Source organism: Anopheles coustani, chromosome 2 (genome assembly GCF_943734705.1).
Source record: "Anopheles coustani chromosome 2, idAnoCousDA_361_x.2, whole genome shotgun sequence".
In the NCBI taxonomy this organism is placed as follows: Eukaryota; Metazoa; Arthropoda; class Insecta; order Diptera; family Culicidae; genus Anopheles; species Anopheles coustani.
Genome location: NC_071289.1, coordinates 22,072,688 through 22,095,146, shown reverse-complemented (window position 1 = coordinate 22,095,146; position 22,459 = coordinate 22,072,688). Strand labels below are relative to the sequence as shown.

The 22,459-nt window shown below is 45.1% G+C and overlaps 2 protein-coding genes across 2 annotated transcripts in view; both read left to right on the top strand.

The window, feature by feature from the left end:
- Positions 1–966: 966 nt before the first annotated feature.
- On the top strand, positions 967–2,642 carry LOC131264086 (endochitinase-like). The gene is made up of 5 exons (XM_058266373.1): positions 967–1,013; positions 1,079–1,418; positions 1,493–2,030; positions 2,102–2,268; positions 2,340–2,642. The coding sequence occupies exons 1-5, from the start codon at positions 967–969 to the stop codon at positions 2,640–2,642; spliced, it is 1,395 nt and encodes a 464-aa protein (XP_058122356.1).
- Positions 2,643–8,345: 5,703 nt separating this feature from the next.
- LOC131264084 (T-box protein H15-like) overlaps positions 8,346–22,459 on the top strand; it is a 44,270-nt gene continuing 30,156 nt past the window's right edge. Inside the window, exons 1-3 of the mRNA XM_058266372.1 lie at positions 8,346–8,490; positions 14,135–14,325; positions 14,402–14,532. Of these exons, the coding sequence (XP_058122355.1) occupies positions 8,346–8,490; positions 14,135–14,325; positions 14,402–14,532 (467 nt within the window). The remainder of the gene's footprint in view (positions 8,491–14,134; positions 14,326–14,401; positions 14,533–22,459) is intronic.

Below are 22,459 nucleotides of genomic sequence, written 5' to 3'. Positions count from 1 at the left end.
ATGGAAAGAATCTTCATCATATTTAAATTTTTGATTTTTTCTACGCCTTCAGAAAAAAGTTCTTGTTTGGATTTGAAACAATCAAAAAGCTATTTAAGCCGAGATTTAGCAAAGAAAAAACAATACATAACTAATCAGTTTACTGCAATAGACTGAACATATATTTTGATAAAGCTTTGTTTTCATTGAATATAGTTGAGGTGAATTGTCGTCTTATCCACACTGAAATTTTGTATCAGTGAAATAAATATTTATTTTATATGCAAAAGTTACGTACTGCATGTTTTTGGGCCTCGTATTGTCGACATACACTTATCTCAAGCCAACAGTTTTGCCCAAAAAGGTTGGAAAACTTCCCCAAAAAACGTGAGCAGGACTTGCCGATGGCAACCAGAACAATTGAAAACTGATTTTCGAATCCCTGAACAAAGAAGTCCCTGGATGAAGAATAAGTATTGGGAACTCTACATCGAAACCCATCTGTCGACCAACAAACTGTGGGAAGCTGAATCCCTTGTAGATCACGTGCGTGCATAAAGTGATAGCTCCGGGTATGCAAGGGCGTAACAGCTAGCTTCTTCCTCTGCCCCACGGGAAGGTAAGGCAGAGAGGCTAGCACCACAAGGATCCACAAAACATCGACCATAAACATTTCGATAGAACCGATTCAGTGCGATCGAAAGCGGATAAACAACTGGTTGATGATACCTAACGCGCGTTCACAATCAGTGGACCAAACCTGCTAGGGAACAAGAAACATTGAGGAGGATATGTTTAGCATCACCAACGATCGGATTTCTGTGAAGATGGGGAAACATCTTTAAGCCATAATGAGAATCAAATCATCCATCGATCAGCTATCGAGTTAGAATGAAGGCGGTTTACGAAATGTTAATGAGAGGCAATTTATTGGACATTTTCTCGAACTTAGTAAGAATTCATCTGACACTTCTCTAGTTTCCCTCGATGGCAAATCCAGTATCGGACGGTATCGCTTACAAACGGGACGCAATGTAGCCCGTGTTCATAAGCCAGCATGCCATCGGAATGCTCTGTTCATTAAACATCTTCCAAACAGGTTTCTGAATAATGTGTTGATTTTTGTCACCATCATCAACATCGCCGTCGTCTCGGACAACTGTCCTTCCAACACTGTGCTTCCAGCGTTCTCGAGCAACAGACGTCTTACCGTATCCCATATGTTGCGCAAAGATGGTGTTATTGTGGTGTGCTTGGTTTTATCCATCTTTCCTCACCTGATCGATGGACAGAGTAAAACGTTTGCCTGTAGCTTCAACTCACAAGAAGCAGCTTCAATCGGATTTCTTCCCGAATACGTTCCCATGGAGATCTGCACGCACGTGATCTTCAAGTGGTTTCGCTTTCCGCGGTTCGTCGCTCGTCAAATGCTGTTCGATGTAAGTTTTTGCTTGTGAGCTCGAGGTGATCAACTCGTTGGATGTGTTAATAATTAACGCTTGTTGAGGTGTAGGACAACGACAAGATAACGTTCTCCCGACTTGTGACGAGCGTTCGGCAGCGCTCGAGGACGGGGCGCGTGGTGGCATCGATCGACGGTACAGGGTCGGACTTTTCCAGCGCATCCGGGACGAACGTGCGAAGGCGAGCATTTGTTCAAGCCGCATCGACGTTGCTACTGGAGCTGGACGCCGATGCGATCGAGCTCAACTGGGAGCGACCTGGCAACGAAAATACTGGCACAGGAATTGCAACCGATCGGCTTACGATGGTGACATTGCTGCAGGATCTGCGGCAGGTGGTGAACGCGGCCAGCAGCCTCATCAAAGGACGCCCTCGGGAGCTATGGATCCGTGGGACCATCCATCCGAATCTGATCTCTTCGTCCTACAACACCTTTGACGTGTGCGATCTGGTCGATCAGGTAACGCTCGATACGACCTCTACTGCCGGATCGACATCACACGCGCCGACCTACAGCGAGAGTATCACTTTGCCTAACTTTTGGGGCTTTAAAGGCCAAATTATTTACCTGAGAAACGGTCTTGTGAGTTTAACAGTCCAACTGTGGGGGTTTGTCTCTAGTTTGTATTACTAAGATACTGGTTCGATTTGTAGATAGATGCGACACAGACATGGATCAACAGCGGTTGCCCTCCGAAGAAAGTCCTGCTCGGCATTGGTTTGCATGGTTTCTTGAAATCGGGTTTTTCAGCCGAAATTGGGTTCTTTTCTAACAGACGTTGTTCACTTTGTGCAGATGACCAGGAACGAATGACCTATCGGGAAGTGAGTATGCAACTGAGCCTTTTTGCATAGCCCAAACATACGATGACGTGTTGGACTTTGCCTTGTTCCAGCTCTGCCAGACCTTGCGTGAACGAGGATGGTCCTTTGGATGGGACCAGCAAGGTTTTACACCGTACGCCACTAGATCGTTCTACAACGGGCAGTTGCAGCGGCTAAGCTACGAGGATGTCAACTCGCTGCGCTACAAGATGGATCTGGTCGAACAGCAACGGCTCGGAGGCGTCTACGTGGACAATATCCATTCGGACGACATCTATGGCACCTGTGGACAGGCGTACCCTCTGGCAGGCTACATTGCGTCCCGTTTACAAGCGATACCGTCCGACATTGGGTTTGCCATCGAATGGAACTAGAGAAGTGCCAGATGGTCCATGTATTCTTTCTAAGTTCGAGATAATGTCCAATAAATTGCCTCTCATCAACATTTCATCAACCGGCTCCATTGTAACTCGATAGCTGATCGATCGATGTTTTGATTCTCGATGGTGATACTAAACATATTCGTTCCTTGTCAATGTCTGCAAAAATTCTCCCTAACAGGTTTTGTCCACTGATGTAATAGATTGTCAAAGCGGTAGGTAGATTCGGCGGTTAGGTATCATCAACCAGTTGTTTATCCGCTTTCGATCGCACTGAATCGGTTCTATCGAAATGTTTATGGTCGATGTTTTGTGGATCCTTGTGGTGCTAGTCACTCTGCCTTACCTTCCCGTGGAGCAGAGGAAGAAGCTAGCTTGCTGTTACGCCCTTGCATACCCGGAGCTATCACTTTATGCACGCACGTGATCTACAAGGGATTCAGCTTCCCACAGTTTGTTGGTCGACAGATGAGTTTCGATGTAAGTTGGGTTACTTTCGCTATAGAGTTGCCGTCACTAATGCTTCATCGTTCCTTTGTCCAGGACGAAGATAAGAAAGCGTTTTCTTGCCTGCACGGTTCGTGTGATGGTGTCGATTGGTGATTCAGTGCTCACAACTGCTCGAGATCGATGCCGATGCGCTCGAACTCCACTAAGAACACGGCGAATCTTACGATACGGACGCAAGTGTGAGATATCGGTTCGCCATGGTGACGCTCCTAGGAGTCCCGCGTCAAACTGACAACGCTTCCAAACACCAATCGGAGGGACGCAACCGTATACGTTCCTCAAGGGACATCCCACAGGTCCATCGACAGCGATCCAGTGTCGTTTAAGAAAATTACTTACCTGAACGTGGAAAACGTAAGTATTCGCGATGGAATTGTAAGGATACTTACTTAAACAAAGGTACTCAAACTAAGGTTCTAACATTTGAATGTAATTTCTCTTCCCTTTAGATTGCTGCCACAAAAATTGATCCTCGATGGATGCCCACCGAAAAAGGCCATACTAGAAGTTGGCCTGATTGCCTTCGGCTAGTTCTGCATCCATTTCTTGACGCATTTTTTCAACCTTTTCAGGCTAGACTTTATCGGGAAGTAAGTATAAACGAACACCACGTAACACATCAAACCAAAACTCCTATGTCTCTTTGTAGCTTTGTAAAGCATTAAATCAACCGAGATGGCCATTTTGATTGAAACCGTACGGTTAGAACGCTTGGCCATAAGATCGAATTGGTCGAGTTGCAGCGCTTGGGAGGTGTGTACGTCGACTTTATCCACCCGGACGATATCGATTCACCTGTAGTTCCGTCTTACATTGGATTCACGATTGATTGCAACTTATAAGCAAAATATAACATAAATCCATGATGTTACGATACAAAATAGGTAGCGTTGACTGGGCGAAACAATAGCTGAGACACTACCGGTAATACCGGTACCGGTATCGGTGAAAAGGGTCAACGAGACATCAAGTCAGATACGGACAGACAAGGATATGGATATAAAAGGGACTGATGACAGAAGGTTGAGGATTATCATTTGTAAATCGGTTCGCAAACAAAGATACTAAATTTGTGGCGCTGTCCACGATTGACCGAAATTTATCATTTCTCAAACCATTTGCGACACATGGAAAGTAGCTATTTTTATGAGAAAAGTACAAGACTCATTCCATTGTAAGTACGCCAACCAATCACTAATCCCTTAGCCACTAAGGGGAATAAAAATGCAAATGCGTTTAATGACATTTGAAATTAAAACGTGCTCTTCTACGGTCGTAAACGTTTGAGGTCAGCGATCTTTACCGCTTCCTTGCCAATATTTTCTCCACAGAATGACCCATACCGGAATCGACTCGTTTGGCAGCATCATTTCTTATTTGTTTTCTTTTTTCTCTTCTTTGCCTCAAACCCATTGCCAATGATATGGGAAATGGTCATTCGGTGGAAAATTAGTGCAATTAATGTAGCGGAAAATTAAAATATATAAAACAAACCGTTCGCGTGCTTGCGGGTGCATTCATTTCTTTTTGTCTTTTTTTCTACTATCTGCTTTAGGTAGAAAGTCTTTTTTTTCGTTGTTGTGTGTGCATGTTTGAAGACTCTTCTATCAATTCTTGTGCAATGTACTCTTCGGCTCGGTTAATTACGCTCGAACGATAGGAATCGTTCTTTTCTCCCATTCGCCTGTTCGTTTGAACTGCTCGAGGCGAATTTGTGAATATTTACGATCCAAGCAATTCTTTTTGCCCTGCGTTTTTCGGCAATTATAGGCAATGGGTGGAATTAGAGCTAATTTTCGTGGGTCGTTGGGTCACTTTTAAATAAACACAAAAAAAAGAACACATTCCGAAGATCGTTGCTTGCCACTTGGGAACAGACGTTTCTGTTCCCTCGCGCCTAGTTGTTCCCATTAGCCGACCGTCGAGAATTGTTGGCGGAGCTTTCGGTAATAAACATTTAATCCCATCCAATTTGCATACACAAACAGGTCGGGAGTTTCGCCTGGGTTGGAGGGAAAAATCTCACCCGGCCCTCGGTATGACTGAAGCGCCTCCAGGGGTCGGTTTGACTCTCGGTAATTATTCATCTGAAACTAAATGTTTTCTCCAACCGCTAAGCCACTCGGTTTGCTGTCAATCCTTTGGTCCAACCCGTGCGGCGCTGGCCATCTTTTACCTATTTGTATTGGTTTACCAGGGGTATGGATTTCCACGTCGTAGGGAGGAACGAAAGAAACACAAGCACGAGCCTCGTTGGCAAACACAACCAACCCAGCTGACGGCTGGTGTTGTGTTAAAAATCGTATTTACGAAATAGAATTTTAATAAATTTTATTCAAATTTCATAATCGGTGCACGGCAGGGAAAATGGACCGAAGGCGAAGTGGTGGAAGAGCCGTGGCTGTGAAAACAAATTGGTGCACTACAAGGGCACAACCAATGTGTGCCTGGCCGCTTGTACACACAACACAAATCCAGCTTCCAGCTTTGTGACACTTTTCCGAGCCAAGCTCGGAGAGATTCCGGTTGGCCTTTCCCTCGGGCCGTCCCCTCGGTCGGTTATATTTAAATCATGTTTTTCACAACATCCCACCAGCAACCGGAAAAGGGACGTGGTGTCACGACGGTTCCCGTATGCAAATATCCATCCGATCCGATGCCTCTAATTTGCCTAAACAAACATTGATTGAAATGTCAGTTTCTTCCTGCATCCCGCTCTCTCACGTAGCACAGCAAGTTTCTTACTCACTCGCTCGCACACACAAACCGCAATGGCTGCTAGGATTTCCCGATTCCGATCTCATCATTGCCTCCACGAACGAATCGTCGACGTGCCGTCGTTTAGTTTGCTTTCCACTTTTTTTTTTCTCTCCCCAAGGGGGCGCGAGAAAGGGGCGGTTTCAACGGGAGCGAACCGAGAGTGTAATGACTTATTACGGAGATATTTATTTATGTATGCAAATTAATCAAAACATAAATTGACTTCGCCCGGGCGGCACAGTCGGCGGCTGTGAACGGTAGCGGCTTGGTGGAAAGCCTACAAGCATTTCGATGCGGCGACGTCGAGTTTTTCCGCGACGGCACGCCGGCGAACGCAGGACGCGCAGGAAGGAAAAATGATAATAAATTTTCACAACCGTTTTTCGTGACAGGCGCTCGGTACGGGAATGGCAAGCGTATTGGCAAACAACGGTTCGCAATGGCGCAGAGTTTGTAAAGTAAATTAGTTTTTGCTTCTCTCTTGCCGAGCGTTTTGTCAACTTGCACGAACCATTGCGCCTGAAGCGTATGCAATCCAACAAAGCATGCTGTGAACGCTGTGAAAGTTTTGTGTCGGAGGAAAAGTGTAGTTTTCAAACTTTCAATAACCTCTACGTTGTTCTCTGTTTGAATTGTTCAAATATAATATTCCTTCATAATAGTAAAATTACGTTTTTAAGTTGAAGAAAACTTTTCAAAGAAACAATTTTGAGCTATTCGCGCATATCACAAGAATGAATATGTAATATCGACTTCCGGACTTTGTTTCCAAGAGTTGGGTAAGTTTTATTTTTATTTACATCGTCGCTACTTCATCAACAATTGCTTTTTTTGTTGATATTTTTTTAACAAACACATGATGACGGAAAAATCGCAAAAAAAGGCAACCCCGGTAACTTTCCCTCGTCAGTCCACTATGATTCTTTGGTTCCGCCTAATAAGCAAACCAGTTATGTTTGCATCGAAAATAAATAGAACTCCCGAATGAATCACTCCATCCAAGAAAGCGATGACGTACACTCGCCGCAATTGAAACTTGAACATCCATGATTCACTTCCTTTGGAAAAGGGATTCAAGGCTCATCTCACGTTCGTTGGGAAATGAGCACCAACCTGCACTGTCTCACATTCACCGATGGTGAGATAGAGAGAACGGGAGCCAGTGAGCAAAGGCCGAACGAAAATGTGCACAAAGAGCAGACGAAAACAAAATGGTGTAGCCATTGCGTCCAATGCGAGCCCATCGGCATGTTTCGGTATGCTTTCCTTCTCACGGTGCGTTTCGAGAAATTCACCACGGTCTCTCAAATGCAACCGGTTGTTTTCGCCTTCCAGTTCTCAAAGTGTGTGTGTTTGAGTCTCGTTGCCGCCGCTCAAATGGGCGGAGTTTTCCGGGGAAACCTGTTTCCCTTTCCATCGCTCGCGATAACTTCCCCTTCTTTTGCTATGCACTTTCGTTGCATTCTGTACCCCTCGTTGTGGGTATGCGAGTGTGTGTGAGGACTGAAGAAACCTGCGCACATCCACACACACACACAAGGCTGCTTGCCAAACACACATACACACGGGACGGAACCTTGGAGGGCTCCGCGTAGTCGAGGCGCGCGCGCTCTTAGTTGGGAAGCGTACGCCTGAAGGCTCGTACCGAAGCGAAAGCCACCCCGGGAGCGCAGCTGTCGGATTTTGGTTCTCCATCGCACGCACGCACGCGTTGAAAGGTGCCCGAATCGCAATCCCCCACCCCCTCTCCTCCCCTCCACCATGGTGGTTCTCATTCCCACCGCAAGAAAAACGGCATCGAAAAAGGACACGGTGTACGACTGTTTTGTTGAGCGAAATAAAATCGCGTTTACAATTTGTGCGGTTATCAACGTGGAAAGTCGGCGAGAACCGCTGCTCGCCCAGTGAAAAGAAGTGCAGTTCCGAAGTGCAAGTGCAACCGCGTATTACCCGTGCGATGCGTTTTTGCCGTCGGTAGTTGCGAAAACTGAAAATTCCGAGTTATTTTTTGGTGTATCCACACGGTTTTTTTTTTTGTTCCGCACTCAGGACGAATCTTTTTGTCAAAGTTCTTAAATGAATTGATTTTTGCGAACCGGGTGAAGGAAAAACGTCTTCAAAATCAGGTCGGAAAACGCGATCGGTACGTTGTCGGCGGTGGGCGAAAGGCGCAGGAAAGGCGGCAAAATTGAGAGGCACAAACGGAAGCGTGAACCCGCGAGTAACCCGCTGGTAAGGACAGGTGGTGGTGGTGGCGGCGGCGGCGGCGCTTGTGGTGGTGTAGGCCTCCGGCCGGTCCCGGAACCTAGGCCCGGTCCGTTTCGGGAAAGAAGCACCGCGAACCGAATGCTGCTCGACACGTCGACCAAAGATGTTGGAAGCCCTGCCGGCGGGGTGGACACGGGAGAACGAGATGACCCTCGGATGATGGGGGCTGGTGCCGCTGCCGCTGCTGCCGCCGCCGCTGCGGCCCTTTCGGCGGCCAAGGGAGCGACGGACTTCTCGATAGCGGCGATCATGGCACTGCGGGAGGGCTCCAGCAGGAGCCCTCTGGAAGCAGTTTTCGTAAGTGGCAAGTTTGTTTTCGATTTTCTACCTTTTACGCTCAATTTGATCGGGACGCGTTATTGTGCTTAAGTCAAAGAGAAAGGCTGGTGGGAATATGGTTTTGCTAAATGAGATCAGTTTATTTTGGGCTGATTAAAAGTCGCAACCAGAATTACAAATGAGAACAATCCGAATTGCTTTAATCGAAAAATTAAGTTCTGCACGTTACAGTTAAACTTTCCTAATTATTTATAAACTTTCTTAATGTATCTACATTATCTTAACAATGGTTATGATTAAGAAATATAGCGAGGGAAAATCATGTAATTGTTTTTTAAATTACAGATTATAATTATAATATCTTTGGTGGAACTATTTCGCCTATAATATTATACAATTAAAATAAAAAAAGAAACCATTCTTAGCTACTCGAATGTAAAAGGACACGTGCATGTTTAGTTGAATCAATGAAAAACATAGCTCAAAAGGTACAATTTTGAAGATTTAAAATAAACAGAACCGGCGATATGTTTTCCATGACTCTTTAGAATCTTTTACATTTTCATGGTCCTTCCAAAGCATTCCTTCCACCAAACCCCCGAAAATAAAAAATAAAAACCCAAAATCAATTTAATGTAGACACAAAACTGCAATTAAAAATATTAACTAGAAAATGAATCATTCATAAGATCTCTTGTTTTACTATAACAATAATACATGTTTTTTTTTGTTTTCGAGCCTATCTACTGTATACATGTTTTCATCATAAAAAAACAACCTTGACGCAGTCGGGGACAAAAAGTGCCCTTTTCTTAATCATTAGCCAAGGAGATAAACTTTAGCTTTTACCCCTAGAGACCTCACTTGAACCAAATCGGTTGTGAGAAAAAAAATCCAAATTATACGCCTCACGGAAAATAATTGCTATCACTGCACTAATTGGCGTTGACGTACGCTTTTTGACATATTACCAATTTGCCGGCCCAAAGCGAAAACCCCGTCACTCTCGGCCAGTGTTACAGCTAAATTAGTGTGGCTTAAGTCACAGCGAAGCGGTGGGAGACTTGGGCAGAACACTTGCACCGGACATTTGATTCGTCCGTGCGCGAAAAAGGCGTTTCGGGTAGATTGGTTTTAATATTTGCATCAAACAATCAACGCAGGGTTCGGGTTGGCATTTTGTCGCCGTCGTCGTTGGGGATCGTCCACAGCGAGTTTGGTCCAAGTGCAACTGTGTAGTAGACACCCGTCCGGGCCACCCGCTGTTGACAGAAGGTTCGGCTTTAGCGTTGGGTCCACCCCAAACGGGGCTCCAAAGCAGCAACAACTGGGGAATTTCGCACAGCCACCGTTGCATAATCATGTTGTGGCCGCCAAGCCGCACCGGTTTTTAATGTTTGTGTGTGTGTACCTTTATGCTGCTGGAGCGGACACTTAATTGAATTGCGTCAGTCTCGGGACCACCCACCTGGTAGCCTGGTTTTAATCGAGCCGATAATCTATTTAAAATTGATTTATTCCGTTGAGTGTGGAATTTGCACCCTTTGGTTGCGTTCGCGCAAAAGGAGAGAAAAGGAGAGAGAGAGACAGAGTGAGAGTGAAAGAGAACGACTGTGGGCAGGGTGTGGTGTGGTCGGTGGGGGGTGGGGTAGGATATGCAAACAACCGGACAGTAGCCTGTCATAATTCAGGCTGCAATCAGCGACCACCCGAGCCCCACCCGTACGCCACCCCTCGACAACGCGCCCTCGAGAGGGAGCCGAAGGGTGTTCGGTGGAGCTAAGCGCTCGGAGCTGAAAGGCTCTAATGAACTCAGCAGGAGCGATGGAAAATGAAACGGGCTGCGGATAGGTTTTGCGGCCAATTTTTGCGACCGTTTGGTGCCATTCCGGTGCGAGTCCTCCGGCCTGGCGTTTACCGTTCACTTTATTGGGATTGGTGTTTGAGGGGTTTTATTACTCGCTCCCCCCGAAGCATGAAAGATCGGGTGAGCTAAGGAAACATTGTCGGTTTATGAGAGCTACAACAAAGAATGTATCATAACGGCAGTCATCTCATACCTCATGTATCAAAAACACAGCATTGCAATTGTTCAAGAAATATTTAAAATAGAAAAAATAGTTTTCATTAAAATACTGGTAAATCTGTAATACTTTTAAGCCTAGCTTCATTGCTTTGCTTTGAAACATTGTAAATTCAACTTTTTGACAAGTTCAATCTATTTTTGAAAAATTCATTTTTTCACATTAGTTGCATATTAACAACCTTTGCAAACGATAAAATGCTGTCAGTTGGTCAGACAGCTGTCAAAATGTGCGCAGTTGTGTTTTTAGGTCGGCGTGTGAAAAATAGATTTGCAAAAATTTGCACACCTGATATAGAGTTCGAGTGGATGGAAAATAGTTGTTCGTGATGATGTACAATGGTTGTTGATAAGATTTTGGTGAACACACTATCCCTCTGGTGTTTTTTTTACACTTAAATACTCAAATCAACACTGAATGCGCTTCTATTTGCAACGACTTTCGAATAGCAACGTCTACACGAAACGAAAAAAGTGACAGCAAAATCGACATTTTCGCGTTTATTTTTAGTCAATTGCGCCTTGTGTTAACTAAGCTAATGTTTTGATTATTTATTTATTAGCTTTAAAAGCAAACAGTAATTATTATAGTTGCAACCAATACAGTTTTATCCAACGTAAATGTCTTTGCAATTGATCTAAAAACAATTATATTCAGTTCTATATCACTTGAAAGAGGTTACAAATTGCTTAAAAAGACATCACTTTTAACAACTGTTCGCCCCTCGCTAAAATAATACAAAACTGGGTTTGACTTTTAAAAAACCTGTATAATTTTATCAATCATACAGCCATTACAATATAAATGGATTTAAGTGCCGAAAAATAGCAATGTAATTAAAAGTACCAGGTAATAAACCATTATTTAAATTGTGATATATAAATAAAGTTTAAGAAAATGTTACTAAAACTTTCATGCAGACCGAATAAAGTGGGTCAGCTTATTTTATAATCCGATTATGTAAATAATTAGTACAATCCAACGATTCTCTCATTTCGACCTCCTCCATCCCCATCAGCCAGCGAGGAGCAGAATAAAATATGATTATGTTTGCAGTAACAGTTTTATTTTTCACACCTGCTAACCGATCAACTTCACTCGTCTGTTTACCTACGCAATGATCTACTTGAGCGCCGAGAGTCCAGTACCATTTCCGGGTCTGTTCGCTTCAAATCGAAAAGATAAACACGACTCCAGTGCCGGTTCCGGCGTCAGTTGTTCGTCGGCATGTGCATGTTACGGGCCCATTTCGACGGTGTTGGTGCGAACTGTTCGCACTTTACCCCGGTACCCATCATTAGCATTATCGGAGCATCGCAGCTCCAAAAGACGCGAAGATGATCCATCCATGATGGTGATGGCGGTGGCGGTTGATGATGATGATGACGTCCGCCACAATCGCTTCGATAAACCCCCTTTCTAATGAGTGCGTGAGGGAAAAAAAATCCATTCGGTTGTGAGGTGAAAAAGTACGACAGAGCCATTCCTCACGCGAGCGGTAAACAGAAAAGATAAACCTCATTTCAGCCCTCCGAATCTCAGCTCCCTATCAGGAGTCTCGGAAGTCGGTTTGTGGCTCCCACTCGCATCGGGCTGTAAAGGGTTCGCATAAGGGAGAAGCTCACACCGAGGCAAAGCTAGAGGCCAACCCGTTGACAGAGAGTTCCTTCTTTCGTGCGTGCGTGAGGTGCGTGAGCTGTTGCGTATGCGTGCTGACGGTTGAGCGGAAACGGATTTCGGGGGCGAGAAAAATGCTGAAGGGTGTAAGGGAAAAAGTTGTGTCGATGAAAGCGTCCTGTTTAACCCCGATATAGGTGGAGTCGGGGTGGTCGTCGGGCAAATGGGTTTTGGAAACTCGAGGGACCGAACGGCTTGTGTTGCCGAAGTTGAGTAATAAAGTGTTGAAAAACTTTGTGGATTTACGAAAATCAAACCCCTTTCTGGAGGGAGTTCCCAGTCATTTTCTCAAACTCCCGTTTACTCGAAGTCAATTATTTTGCAACCCGTATTTGCGTGGTGCTTCCATTTCCCACCGAAAGTGTTGATGTTTTGTTGGCTCAAAGTGTTGCAATGTTTGCGTACGTCCGTTTGCGTTTAACGATTTGAGTCTCTAGTTTACTACCTTGCTCGTGAAGGCTTTCCTCCCGCAACAAAATGTCAATTAAAAGTGAGTTGCGATCGATCGGAGGCGTTTTCAAGGTGGAAAATGTGCCCCATTAGCCGGCTGTGGACCATTGAACAAGCGTTCAGTTCCGGATGTGTTGATCGTCAGGCGAACTTTATGTTTTCCTTCGCGAGAGTTCACCTCCGGTAACCTGTGGCGTAACAAACGAAAGTTCGAACCCGCGGTTGTCATAAACCAGGTTGGAGTCACGTTGCGAAGGTAAAGTGAAACTGGACCTCCGATCGATTGAATTAATTTTCACCCATCGACGCCCATTTACACCTGATTGGCTTTTATGGATTGCACAATTGGTTTCAATAAAACGAAATGTTGGCGAATAATTTCGAACCGGGTGAAGCTGACGAGCGATGAAAAATGGAGGAAAAAAGAAAAACCTTCCCCGCGAAACAAAGTCCAAGAACTGGTGAGTTCGTGTTGAGCCAAAGGCGGGGAACACCTACACGAAGCTTGTAGTTGCCTTCCATAAAGCAACGAAAATAATCATCAAGAATTACACAACACGATCATTGCTCCAATTAGGAGATGACACGGCTCAACCCGAGCGCCATTGCCGAGAAAATTAAATCCAGCCTCAGCCAGTTTGCATAAACATGCTGTCCAGGCGCACCGCAATTGCTTGTCCGTTTCGGTCATGAATATTTCTTCGCACCCTTCCACCGCCATGGGGCGAACGGTTTGTTTGGCGTTGTTAAATGGCGTCGCTGTCTCGTTGTGGCTCACGTTGATTTTTATTCACGTATTTATGATTTCCAACGGTTCCATCCGAAATGGTTGCTAAATGTCTCTATTGTTCGCCGGTTGGGATGGAAAGAATGAAAACCGGGAGGGGAGGGGGAGGGGGAGGAAAAAGTACAGGATAACAAATACAACAACGAAAGCATCTGATCTCCTCCCCTTCCCCCTCCCCCATTATTCCACCTACCAAAGCACGAAGCTGAAAGCCACCATCGTGTTGTGGTGCGTATTTTGTTTTTTATTGTTTCACGCCTAATTTAATGTATTCCATATTTCCATTCCCTTGGTTTGTGTTTGGGGACTAGCATTGGATGCACCCTTACTCCCGAGGGTGTGTGTGTCTGTGTCTGTGTGCGAGTATGTGAGGGAGTGGCGTTCTTTATTTATATATTTGCAACGTAATCGGAATTAATTTATGCGTATTAATGTTTGATTTATTAAACAAGCGGTAATCGCGGTGTTAATGGAATATTTAATTAGCTGAAACATGGTACTTCTCACCGGGGATGGCGATGATACGGGGTTGGGCTCACCGGAAGCAGGGGCTTGGGGGAAAGCACAATCACTTTGAAAAGGAATAATAAATTGCACAGCGAATGTAACAAAGACAAGGCCATTTATTAAAGTACAATATACGTTTGCTTGGGTTTCGATTTATCTTTCAGGTTCCCAAAACTCATCCTCCGACCGGCTCTCGGAGGCGGACGACGAGGTGGACGTGGACGTGGAGGAGTGCAGTGACTCGGAGGAACCGAAATCCTCCGACAGTGGCCGTGTGACCCACTCGCGGGCAACCGAAACCCCGAACAGTGTCTCCGTGTCGGACGAGGAGCGGCTTTCACCGGAACCGGCGCAGGTAAGGATCCATCTCCGGGGTTGCCCTTCCCTCCCTTAATGCCTTACCCGACACTCCACAATCTCAATCCAACCAGAAACGGCCTACGATCGTTGGATCCTGCAATTCCGACGACCTTCGACCGGTGCAGTGTCATCTGGAGACGAAGGAGCTCTGGGACAAGTTCAACGAGCTCGGCACGGAAATGATCATCACCAAGACGGGCCGGTAAGTGACGTCTTCCTTTGCCTTCGTATAGGTGGCCACACACAAGCGTGTGTGTGCTCGCGAGTTCGTATGACGGAAACGGGAACATCTCTATCAAACGATCATTATCAGGGTGCGGTCGGGAAAGTGTCGGAATTAGGCGTCATTTTCCGGGTGGGATTAGGGTCAATAAATCATCCGTCCACCTTTCCTTTCCTACGTTTCCTTCACGAATCCTTCGACAGCCAGCGGGAATTAGGGGAAGAAACTGCACTTTTGACTGTTTTTCCGGTCGAGAAAGCAAAATAGGAAGCGTGGGGCGATCGGGAAGTGAAAAGAATACTTGAAGGAGTCGGAACGTTGAATTGGTCATTAGGCATGATTATGAGGAGTGGAATTAGCTGCATACATTCTCAAGACATCTTAATTCTCGCGTCATAGATGGTTTATTTTGTTCAAAAATTAAGAATCAACAGACAGTGTATTACAGTCATTATCAAATCGTTTTGAATAATTCTTCAGTTACATTTATATAAATGTGTTAATCACTCATACTTAGAGTACTCATGTTTCAAGTTTTCTTTCGGTGAAAAATGTCTGTAAACTGTAAAAACTTTGCATGGGAACTATCAATACAAACCAACAACAGTGATATGAGACTTTTCAAGATACTTGGCTAGATAGTAAATTAAAAAGGTCTGGCAACAAATTCCAAATTGAAAGCTCTACAATATGAAGATGTAAATGGCTTCCAGAGGGAACCTTTTTAAAGGGATTGATATCCCTTCTTATATAAAAACAAACTTCCTACCAAAACGCGATGGCGTCCCAGTTTCAAGGGTGGTAATTTGTTTTCAATTTGAAAATTTAATGCCTTGTTTTTCAGTTTGATTTTCAATTACTTTGCCGCTGGAGTCGGACATTTTCATTGGGTTTGTTTTTGCTGCCGTCCGTGGCGCAAAACGGCTCGATTGGGTCCTGGGAAATGGCAGTAACACGTGGCACTCTCTCACGGCTTGTGACGATGACGCCGGTTTCGTTGCATTCGTTTGGCATGGAATGATTTAGCTTCATTCTCGCACGAATGTTCGAATGGAAAGCGCAGCATGGGCCGGTGGAAAACATTCCCACTAGCCGCTCGTAGATGGGAGCGCTTCTTAGTGTTACAATTTAGTCCTGGAAGAGAATGCGACACGATGGAAAAACCAACGCAGAGGGACTTCCTGCAAACAGCCTAAAACCTAGAGCCAATGCAAGTGGTCGCTTCTGGGTCTGACGAAAACGTTTGCCCGGCTAAAGGATGGGCCCGTGTCAACTGGAGCCATACCGTTTCGTCCAACGTTACTTCGAGCAGGACAATCGGCACAAACAAGCCATCGCATGTGGCTGGAGGTTGGTGTTTTTGTTTTGTTTGGTTTTCGTGTTTCCTTTTTTGGGGGTTTTCACCCTAAGGCCCCTTTAAATTTTTCCACAGTTCCAACTCAATCCAATATGTCGTTTGTCAGTTTAAATTACTCAAAAAATCCCCGTTTTAGCTCGCTGCTAGGAGAAAAGCTGGGGGGAATAGAAACTCGTACTGACTCCTCCTACACCGACATGAAAACAGATCATTCTTCATCGAGCCGACATGTCGGTTTCCTTCAATTGCACTTCGTGGTTTTTCCTTTTTACTCGCGAGGGAAGAGTTTCCCCGTTGGTTTTATATCACTTCAACAATGTTTCCATCGGGTGGACGTTTAGTAAACAAGAGAATGTCCTTTCGAGAAGGGACAATGTAAAATGGATGACAATCACGCTTGAAAAAGTGGAAAAAAATATGAGAGTTTCCTACAATTCCAGGAAAAAGTAAAAGATCGTTAAAAATGAAATCATTTCAATATCTAACTAATTTTTCTGTAGTTTTCTGACGTTTTAATAAATATTCTGGGAAACTCCAGAGCACAAGTTACCTACAAGGAACCTAAAGGTGATGGTTGTTCTTCACCCTCAATGATTGACTGCTCGATTTGAATCACATTAATGTTTAATGAGAATGAATGAACAAGCGTGAAAATTGCCCTAATGTCTTGGAAAAACGAACGGTCCTTAGAGGCTCAAATCGTCCTTTTTCAATTTACACTCCAAACACTGAAAGGTGTCCGTTTACCTTACGGGTAATGGACGCGCTGGCGTGTAACCGATCGCAATTAAACTGCCAACCGAAGGTGTTGCAGGTAGAGTTGATTACAGTGAGTCTTTTGACCCGCGCTTTTATTGGCTGTTGGTGTTACATTCCTTTGCCAAACCGATTGTTTTAATAATGAAAAATGAAAGTCGGGCACGGAAAAGCATCGTCTTGAGGCGTGTGCATTTTACATGAGTCTAGGTGTCAGTGAAAAAATAAACGATTCCCATCCGGTGGCATTCCCAGCGTTGTCAACATGTTAACGTTGGCCGCACCAAAGAAACATTCAAACTGTAAGGGAAGTTATAAAAAAATAGATCGAGCCTTAGTCTTGTGTTCACCATGCAAACGATATAGAAAAATACCCACAAACAACGCCACAAACAAAGGTGTGTAAGGCACTCATTGGCTGCTGAAGGCTCAACCAGCAGCCGGACGTACGTTGAAGCCACCCGCGGTGCACTTTTAGGATTGGCTCCTTAATTAGGCAAAAGGTGTTTATAATCGACGCGCCCGAACGAACGAACGAGCGAACGCTCCGTTTCCGAAAGCCTTGGGGATTTTAATTTACGTACCTTCGCGCCCTGTTGTGGTCCTGTTGTGCAGCTTTGATTGTTTTCTTTTTCCCTTATGCCTCCAAACCCCCCTTACTTTTTACGGGAAGCTTTTCCGTCGCTGCAACCCACGATTGCGTTGTGCGTTGGGGTGAGGTACAATAAAAAATTAATAAGATTACATTTATAACGCGCCCGCGTGTCGCCAAAGAAAACCAACCTCCGGCCGCAGCGACGGGCGCAAATGAAAACAACACCAAAGGTTTGTCACCTTAAATTGCTGATAAGCTTCACGGATTTTTATTGAGCCGGTAGTAAATTTAAATTTAATTAAACAACCGTTCCACCGGAAAGGAGTTGTGGAGTTTGAAATGAAAAACAAATCGCTCCTTCCACGATTTGTCCATTCACCAGCCGGGAACCCGGGCCGGGATCGAAACGCACATGTTGTTCCGGGTAGATAAGGACCTCGTGAAAACAGCACTCCCTCCGCCCCGACCCCCGGGGGGTGCAAACGATCGGCGCGCTCGATCGCTCGGGGATTAGGTTTTATCGAATAATTTATTGCCTTAACAAGAATTAAAATCAATGCCCGACTCGCTGCGCGATCGAGGGGTATTCGGGGCTTGACGAAATTAGTTAAGGAGGCTTGCCTGAGCTGGCCTCCTAGGTCTTGGGCTCGGGAGGATCGGACGGGTTTTGTTTTTGTCGTCCCAATCAGCTCACTCGATTACGATCGGATGATTTTTCTCACTTTTCACTTAGTTGATTACGGTGCGTGCGTTTGACGCGTGATTCGACAGAAGATAAATCAATTGTTTCCAGCGTGTTTTCAATCATCGTTAAACGGGTGCGTTTTTATTGTTACATCACACCATTCAATCAAAGGGATTTCATAAAATAAGTGTTACCCGGAACTACTTGTGTTGAGTTTGATGAGAATGGGATGGTTTTACTGAAGCAAAGTTTTAAAATAATTTGCTACCACTTTTAACTGATTTTTAATTCACCCAAAACATCAACCATCCTATCCCAGATTAACGAAACCACGCTCAATACAGGCTTTGGCACCTATGTTAAGCTCTAACCTACCGATGATTGAAATAGCTCAAGGAATTCTGTCTGTAACTCATCTGACTTTGTTTCTAGCCCATCTGGATTTGTCTCCAGCCGAAAACAGGAAATAAACAAAGTACAGGAAAAGACCCGAACATGGATTCATAAACGAGAGGTGCAGGTTTTTTGCTTCAGACTACTTTGTTCAATCAGAAATCTATTTCAATTGAAGCACTGAATGTATTATTGTAAACCTACACGGCATGGAAACCAAAGAAGTAAAACAGAACATAAAACGATTGGTGGTCATTGATTTGATGATAAAACATACAAACTTTGTTATAGTTTGAAGAACACCTTCATATCAACCACTGAAAATTCAGACGAGACGAATGTACATAAGTAATGTTTGTTCTGCATCTGCGAAGTCTTGAGTAGGTATTATAAACGTCAAACTTTAGTCTGCTAGCCTCGGTTTTCGTCGCTGTCAAAGTCCCGTTTGGTGACAAAAACCGAGGCCAGCCTGTAATTGTGGTTATGCTATATTTTAAAACTCCAAAAACCAAAAATATTTGCACACATACGTATGTTAACACAGAAGGCAGCATTGTGATGTTTAACTCAGTGGGATAAACGCATTCTCTTATCTGTTAAGTGACTCTGGTTGATCTAAGCTGGTACGTTTAAGCCACCGAGTTAAATATCACGATGCTGCCTACCTATTTACGTACGCATGCACATACAAAAATTATACGGAAAATCATTCAAAAATACGTAAGAATAACTTTAAAGCATCCAAAATAATGTGTTTGTTGTTCTTGGAGTTGTACAATATACCATAACCACCATTACTTTGTTTATTCACTGGGTTTTGGCTTGAGATAAACCCCCCCCCCCTGTTTTCCTGTTAGAGACAAAGTCAGATAAATTAGAGACAACAGTTGATGAGTTATTTCAAAACAAAGTGCGTTAGAGACAAAATCACCCGTTTTCTAGGCAAAGTTGGCTGGCAACGCCTGTAATTCAGCGCCAGCCGGGTCTTTCATCAAATTGAAATCTTATACACAGGAGATAATCAATCGCGGTCGTGCGTCACCCGGGAATGCGTGTGTCGTCCGGAAACCATCGATACGGTTACGATAAACGACGAACCAAAACTATGCCAGGCCCTAGAAAACCAGGTGATCGCACTATCGTATCGTCGGTTGGAATCGGTTGGTTTTTTACGAGTCCCAGCGCGAACCGTGCTCCATCCGACGGCCGTCCACGGCGTTCGAAATTTCGGCTGCGGCTCGGGAAACCCACCGCGAAAATGGGCAGCTGTTTGGCCGAAAATGCGCGCATAACGAATCTCGAGGCGCTTGATTTATGGCCCGTGGGACGTGGCTCCAAGTGGCCATTATCTACAGCGTGTGCGAGTGTGTGTGTGTGCCTTAGTGTTGGTGCTGGAGTCACCCTACCGGAGCAAGGGGAGCTCCCGTTCGTTGTCTTGTCGATTCTAGCAAACCCGAGCCCACGTTTGGGATATAGTTTCCACAACCGTCACAACGGGCACTCATACATAAAACATACGCCGTTTGACCATGTTTCCCGATGGTTCCCTCGACACCTTTCTTGCCCTGTTTTCCTATCCCCCACCCCGGGGCGTATTCCTCCGGAGATTCGGAGGTGCGCGTTTTATCGTGGTTTAATTAATTGAGATTAGTTTACTGTCGCCGAAATGAATCCACGAGCCGCGAATGTAGCCCTGGCTGACGACATGGTCCGCGGGCAACGATGTTCGTAGGAAGGAAAGAGAGAAGGAGACTGACAAACAGAGACGGTGAGAATTCCCAAGCCTCCAAAGCACGAATCCGGTGTTGGAGGGTTCGATTTCAGACAACTTTCCCCCCCGATTCGGCGGTCGTACGGCGCACCCGAAAGCCGGAAAAATTATGCTGATTGAATTGTTGTGCCATAAAATGAGCAGCTGCCAAACCGATCGAAAAAAGCCCGAGCCGCGCGATCGAGGATTTTGCAGGAGCGCGTTGGGTGGCGCCGCGAATGCAATTTCGGGCACCGGGAAACCTCGGCCGAACGAGCGTATTTAGCTGATTATTTTGCAGCCTCCTAGATTAGAGTCCTCTCGGGAGGGTTGGAATTGGAACGGGGAGGGCATCGGAGCAGGACATATCAGCAGGAGAAAAGACAGACATTAGCCTCCAAATGAAGCCATTTCGAGCTGGAGCCTAACCTTCGGTCCGGTTGTGCCTCCCGCCGCCCCAAGATGCTGCGTGCTCCGTTCTTTTTGGTATCGATCGTAAATTAATTCAATTGCAGTAGGCTTATTGAGTTTACGAGAGGCCTTTTCTTCGCGTTTTTTTCCCCCGCCTGCACTATATGACGTCTGATGAGGGTAGTTTTTGTGCGTGGTATAAAAGGCTAAGCACACCACCGACGTGTTCGTGTTCGTGTCCCTGAAATTGCACCCCGAAAATCGCACAACAGAGCGAGCGATGGCAAAACTACCACGAGAAAGATGGGGCAGAAAACGAACCCCGCAAATCTTCGATCATAAAACAGAAGTTCGCCAAAGAAAGCGGAGGTTCGTTCGCTTCACCTTCACCGTGAATAAATATACTGATCATTTTTATAACGCGACACATCGGAAAGGCGATCGTGCTCCCATAACCGATCGGATTGCCTCAACCATCGTCAGGGTGCATCAAGGCGCGCGTTGAAAGCCAATTTGAAGAGACGGATTTAGTGGGGGAGCTAAAGCCGTTGCCAGCTTTACGAGCGACTCCCGGGTGAGGTCGTTTTACGGCGCGATCCGTCGACACGAGGGATCCGTTTGTGATCTGTCTGATCCGATGCATCCTAACATCGGCCGGAGACATTACTGTTTCGGTTTATCGCTTTATTGGCCCGTGGAGGTGCATTTGTGGTGTGATGTTACCTTTTTCTTTTTCCTTTAAGTCACCCGGGGCCTTGATTGTGGCTAATTCCTGGTAAAGTCCTGCACGGTCATTACCGCGCAAGACTTACGTGTGCAGTGTTTGGAGCGCATTGGAGCAGTTTGAACTCCGGCAAAGGATACGTTCGCTTCAGAGCACATCAAAGGCTTCCTCGAACTCGAAAGCTCAAGGTCTCCGGAGTGCGAGTTCTACTCGCACAAACCTTTTCCCTATGATGGCACGCCAACACACTGGCCACACATCAATCTTCTTTCCAGCCGAAGACAGCTTAATTAACACCCTTTTTGTCCGGGGCGGCGTCGACCTGCCATGGGTGAACCGAAGCCCAAAGGGGGATTTTTGTTCGGAACCGGGAGGTTAAGCTCAGCTTAAGCTCGGCCAGATCAATTCTGAGCCGAGTGAACCGAAGGGCTGGCCTATCATCAATTACCGGTGTGCCATCGGTGTTGGCTTATGGGCCCTTCCGAAACAACAGGATAACGTGCGTAATGATTCTGGGCCAGTGGTGTCGAACTGATCACCTTTAAAATATCCAAGAATGATATTTCGAGGGGAGCAAAAACACTGGAATGATTCAAGTCAAACCTAAGTTTCTCCTAACATGAGCTCTACATTGCAGCCCGACGTCCCACTTCAAAAGTAGCCCAGTTTCTGCAGAACAATCACGCCAGCAAAGCACGACAGAGGTAGGATAATATTGGGAAATATACATGACATTGCGGCGCAAACTTGGCCCAAAAGTTTTGCTGATTTACCATTGCAATGATTGAAATTAGTTTAGTAACGTTTTTTATGCACCGTGGGTGAGTTTGCCGCTTACACATTTAAAATTCACTGAGAAAACAAACTAAAACTGACAAAGACGATATTTTGCTCCACCATACGAGGTGTATATTTTCCGTCATCTCATCCTTGTTGAAGTACAGTTTGTTTACGTTTCGGTGACAGAAAAAACGTTGGTAAAAATATCAATCAAAATGGAATTTTATAACTGAATAACATTCGTGAAGAGTAGAAATAAGTAGTGAAACATAAAGTCTGATGTTTCGTGGTGAATATTGCTCATTTTGTTATAGTTAATTTTTCGGTTTGTTTACGTTTTGTTCTACTGTGAGTTTGTTTACGTTTCGAATATAACATTTGACAAGAACTAACGCGAGATCGCGTTTGGCGACAGTTTCGCTGTTTCCATTCCTGACATTATCTATCGCGCTGCA

Excerpts from the sequence above, each read along its gene's own strand:
- LOC131264086 (XM_058266373.1), top strand. The coding sequence starts at position 967 with ATGGCAAATCCAGTATCGGACGGTATCGCTTACAAACGGGACGCAAT. Across the intron at positions 1,014-1,078 it reads GCTTACAAACGGGACGCAAT|GTTTCTGAATAATGTGTTGA; the intron begins GTAGCCCGTGTT and ends TCTTCCAAACAG. Across the intron at positions 1,419-1,492 it reads CTCGTCAAATGCTGTTCGAT|GACAACGACAAGATAACGTT; the intron begins GTAAGTTTTTGC and ends GTTGAGGTGTAG.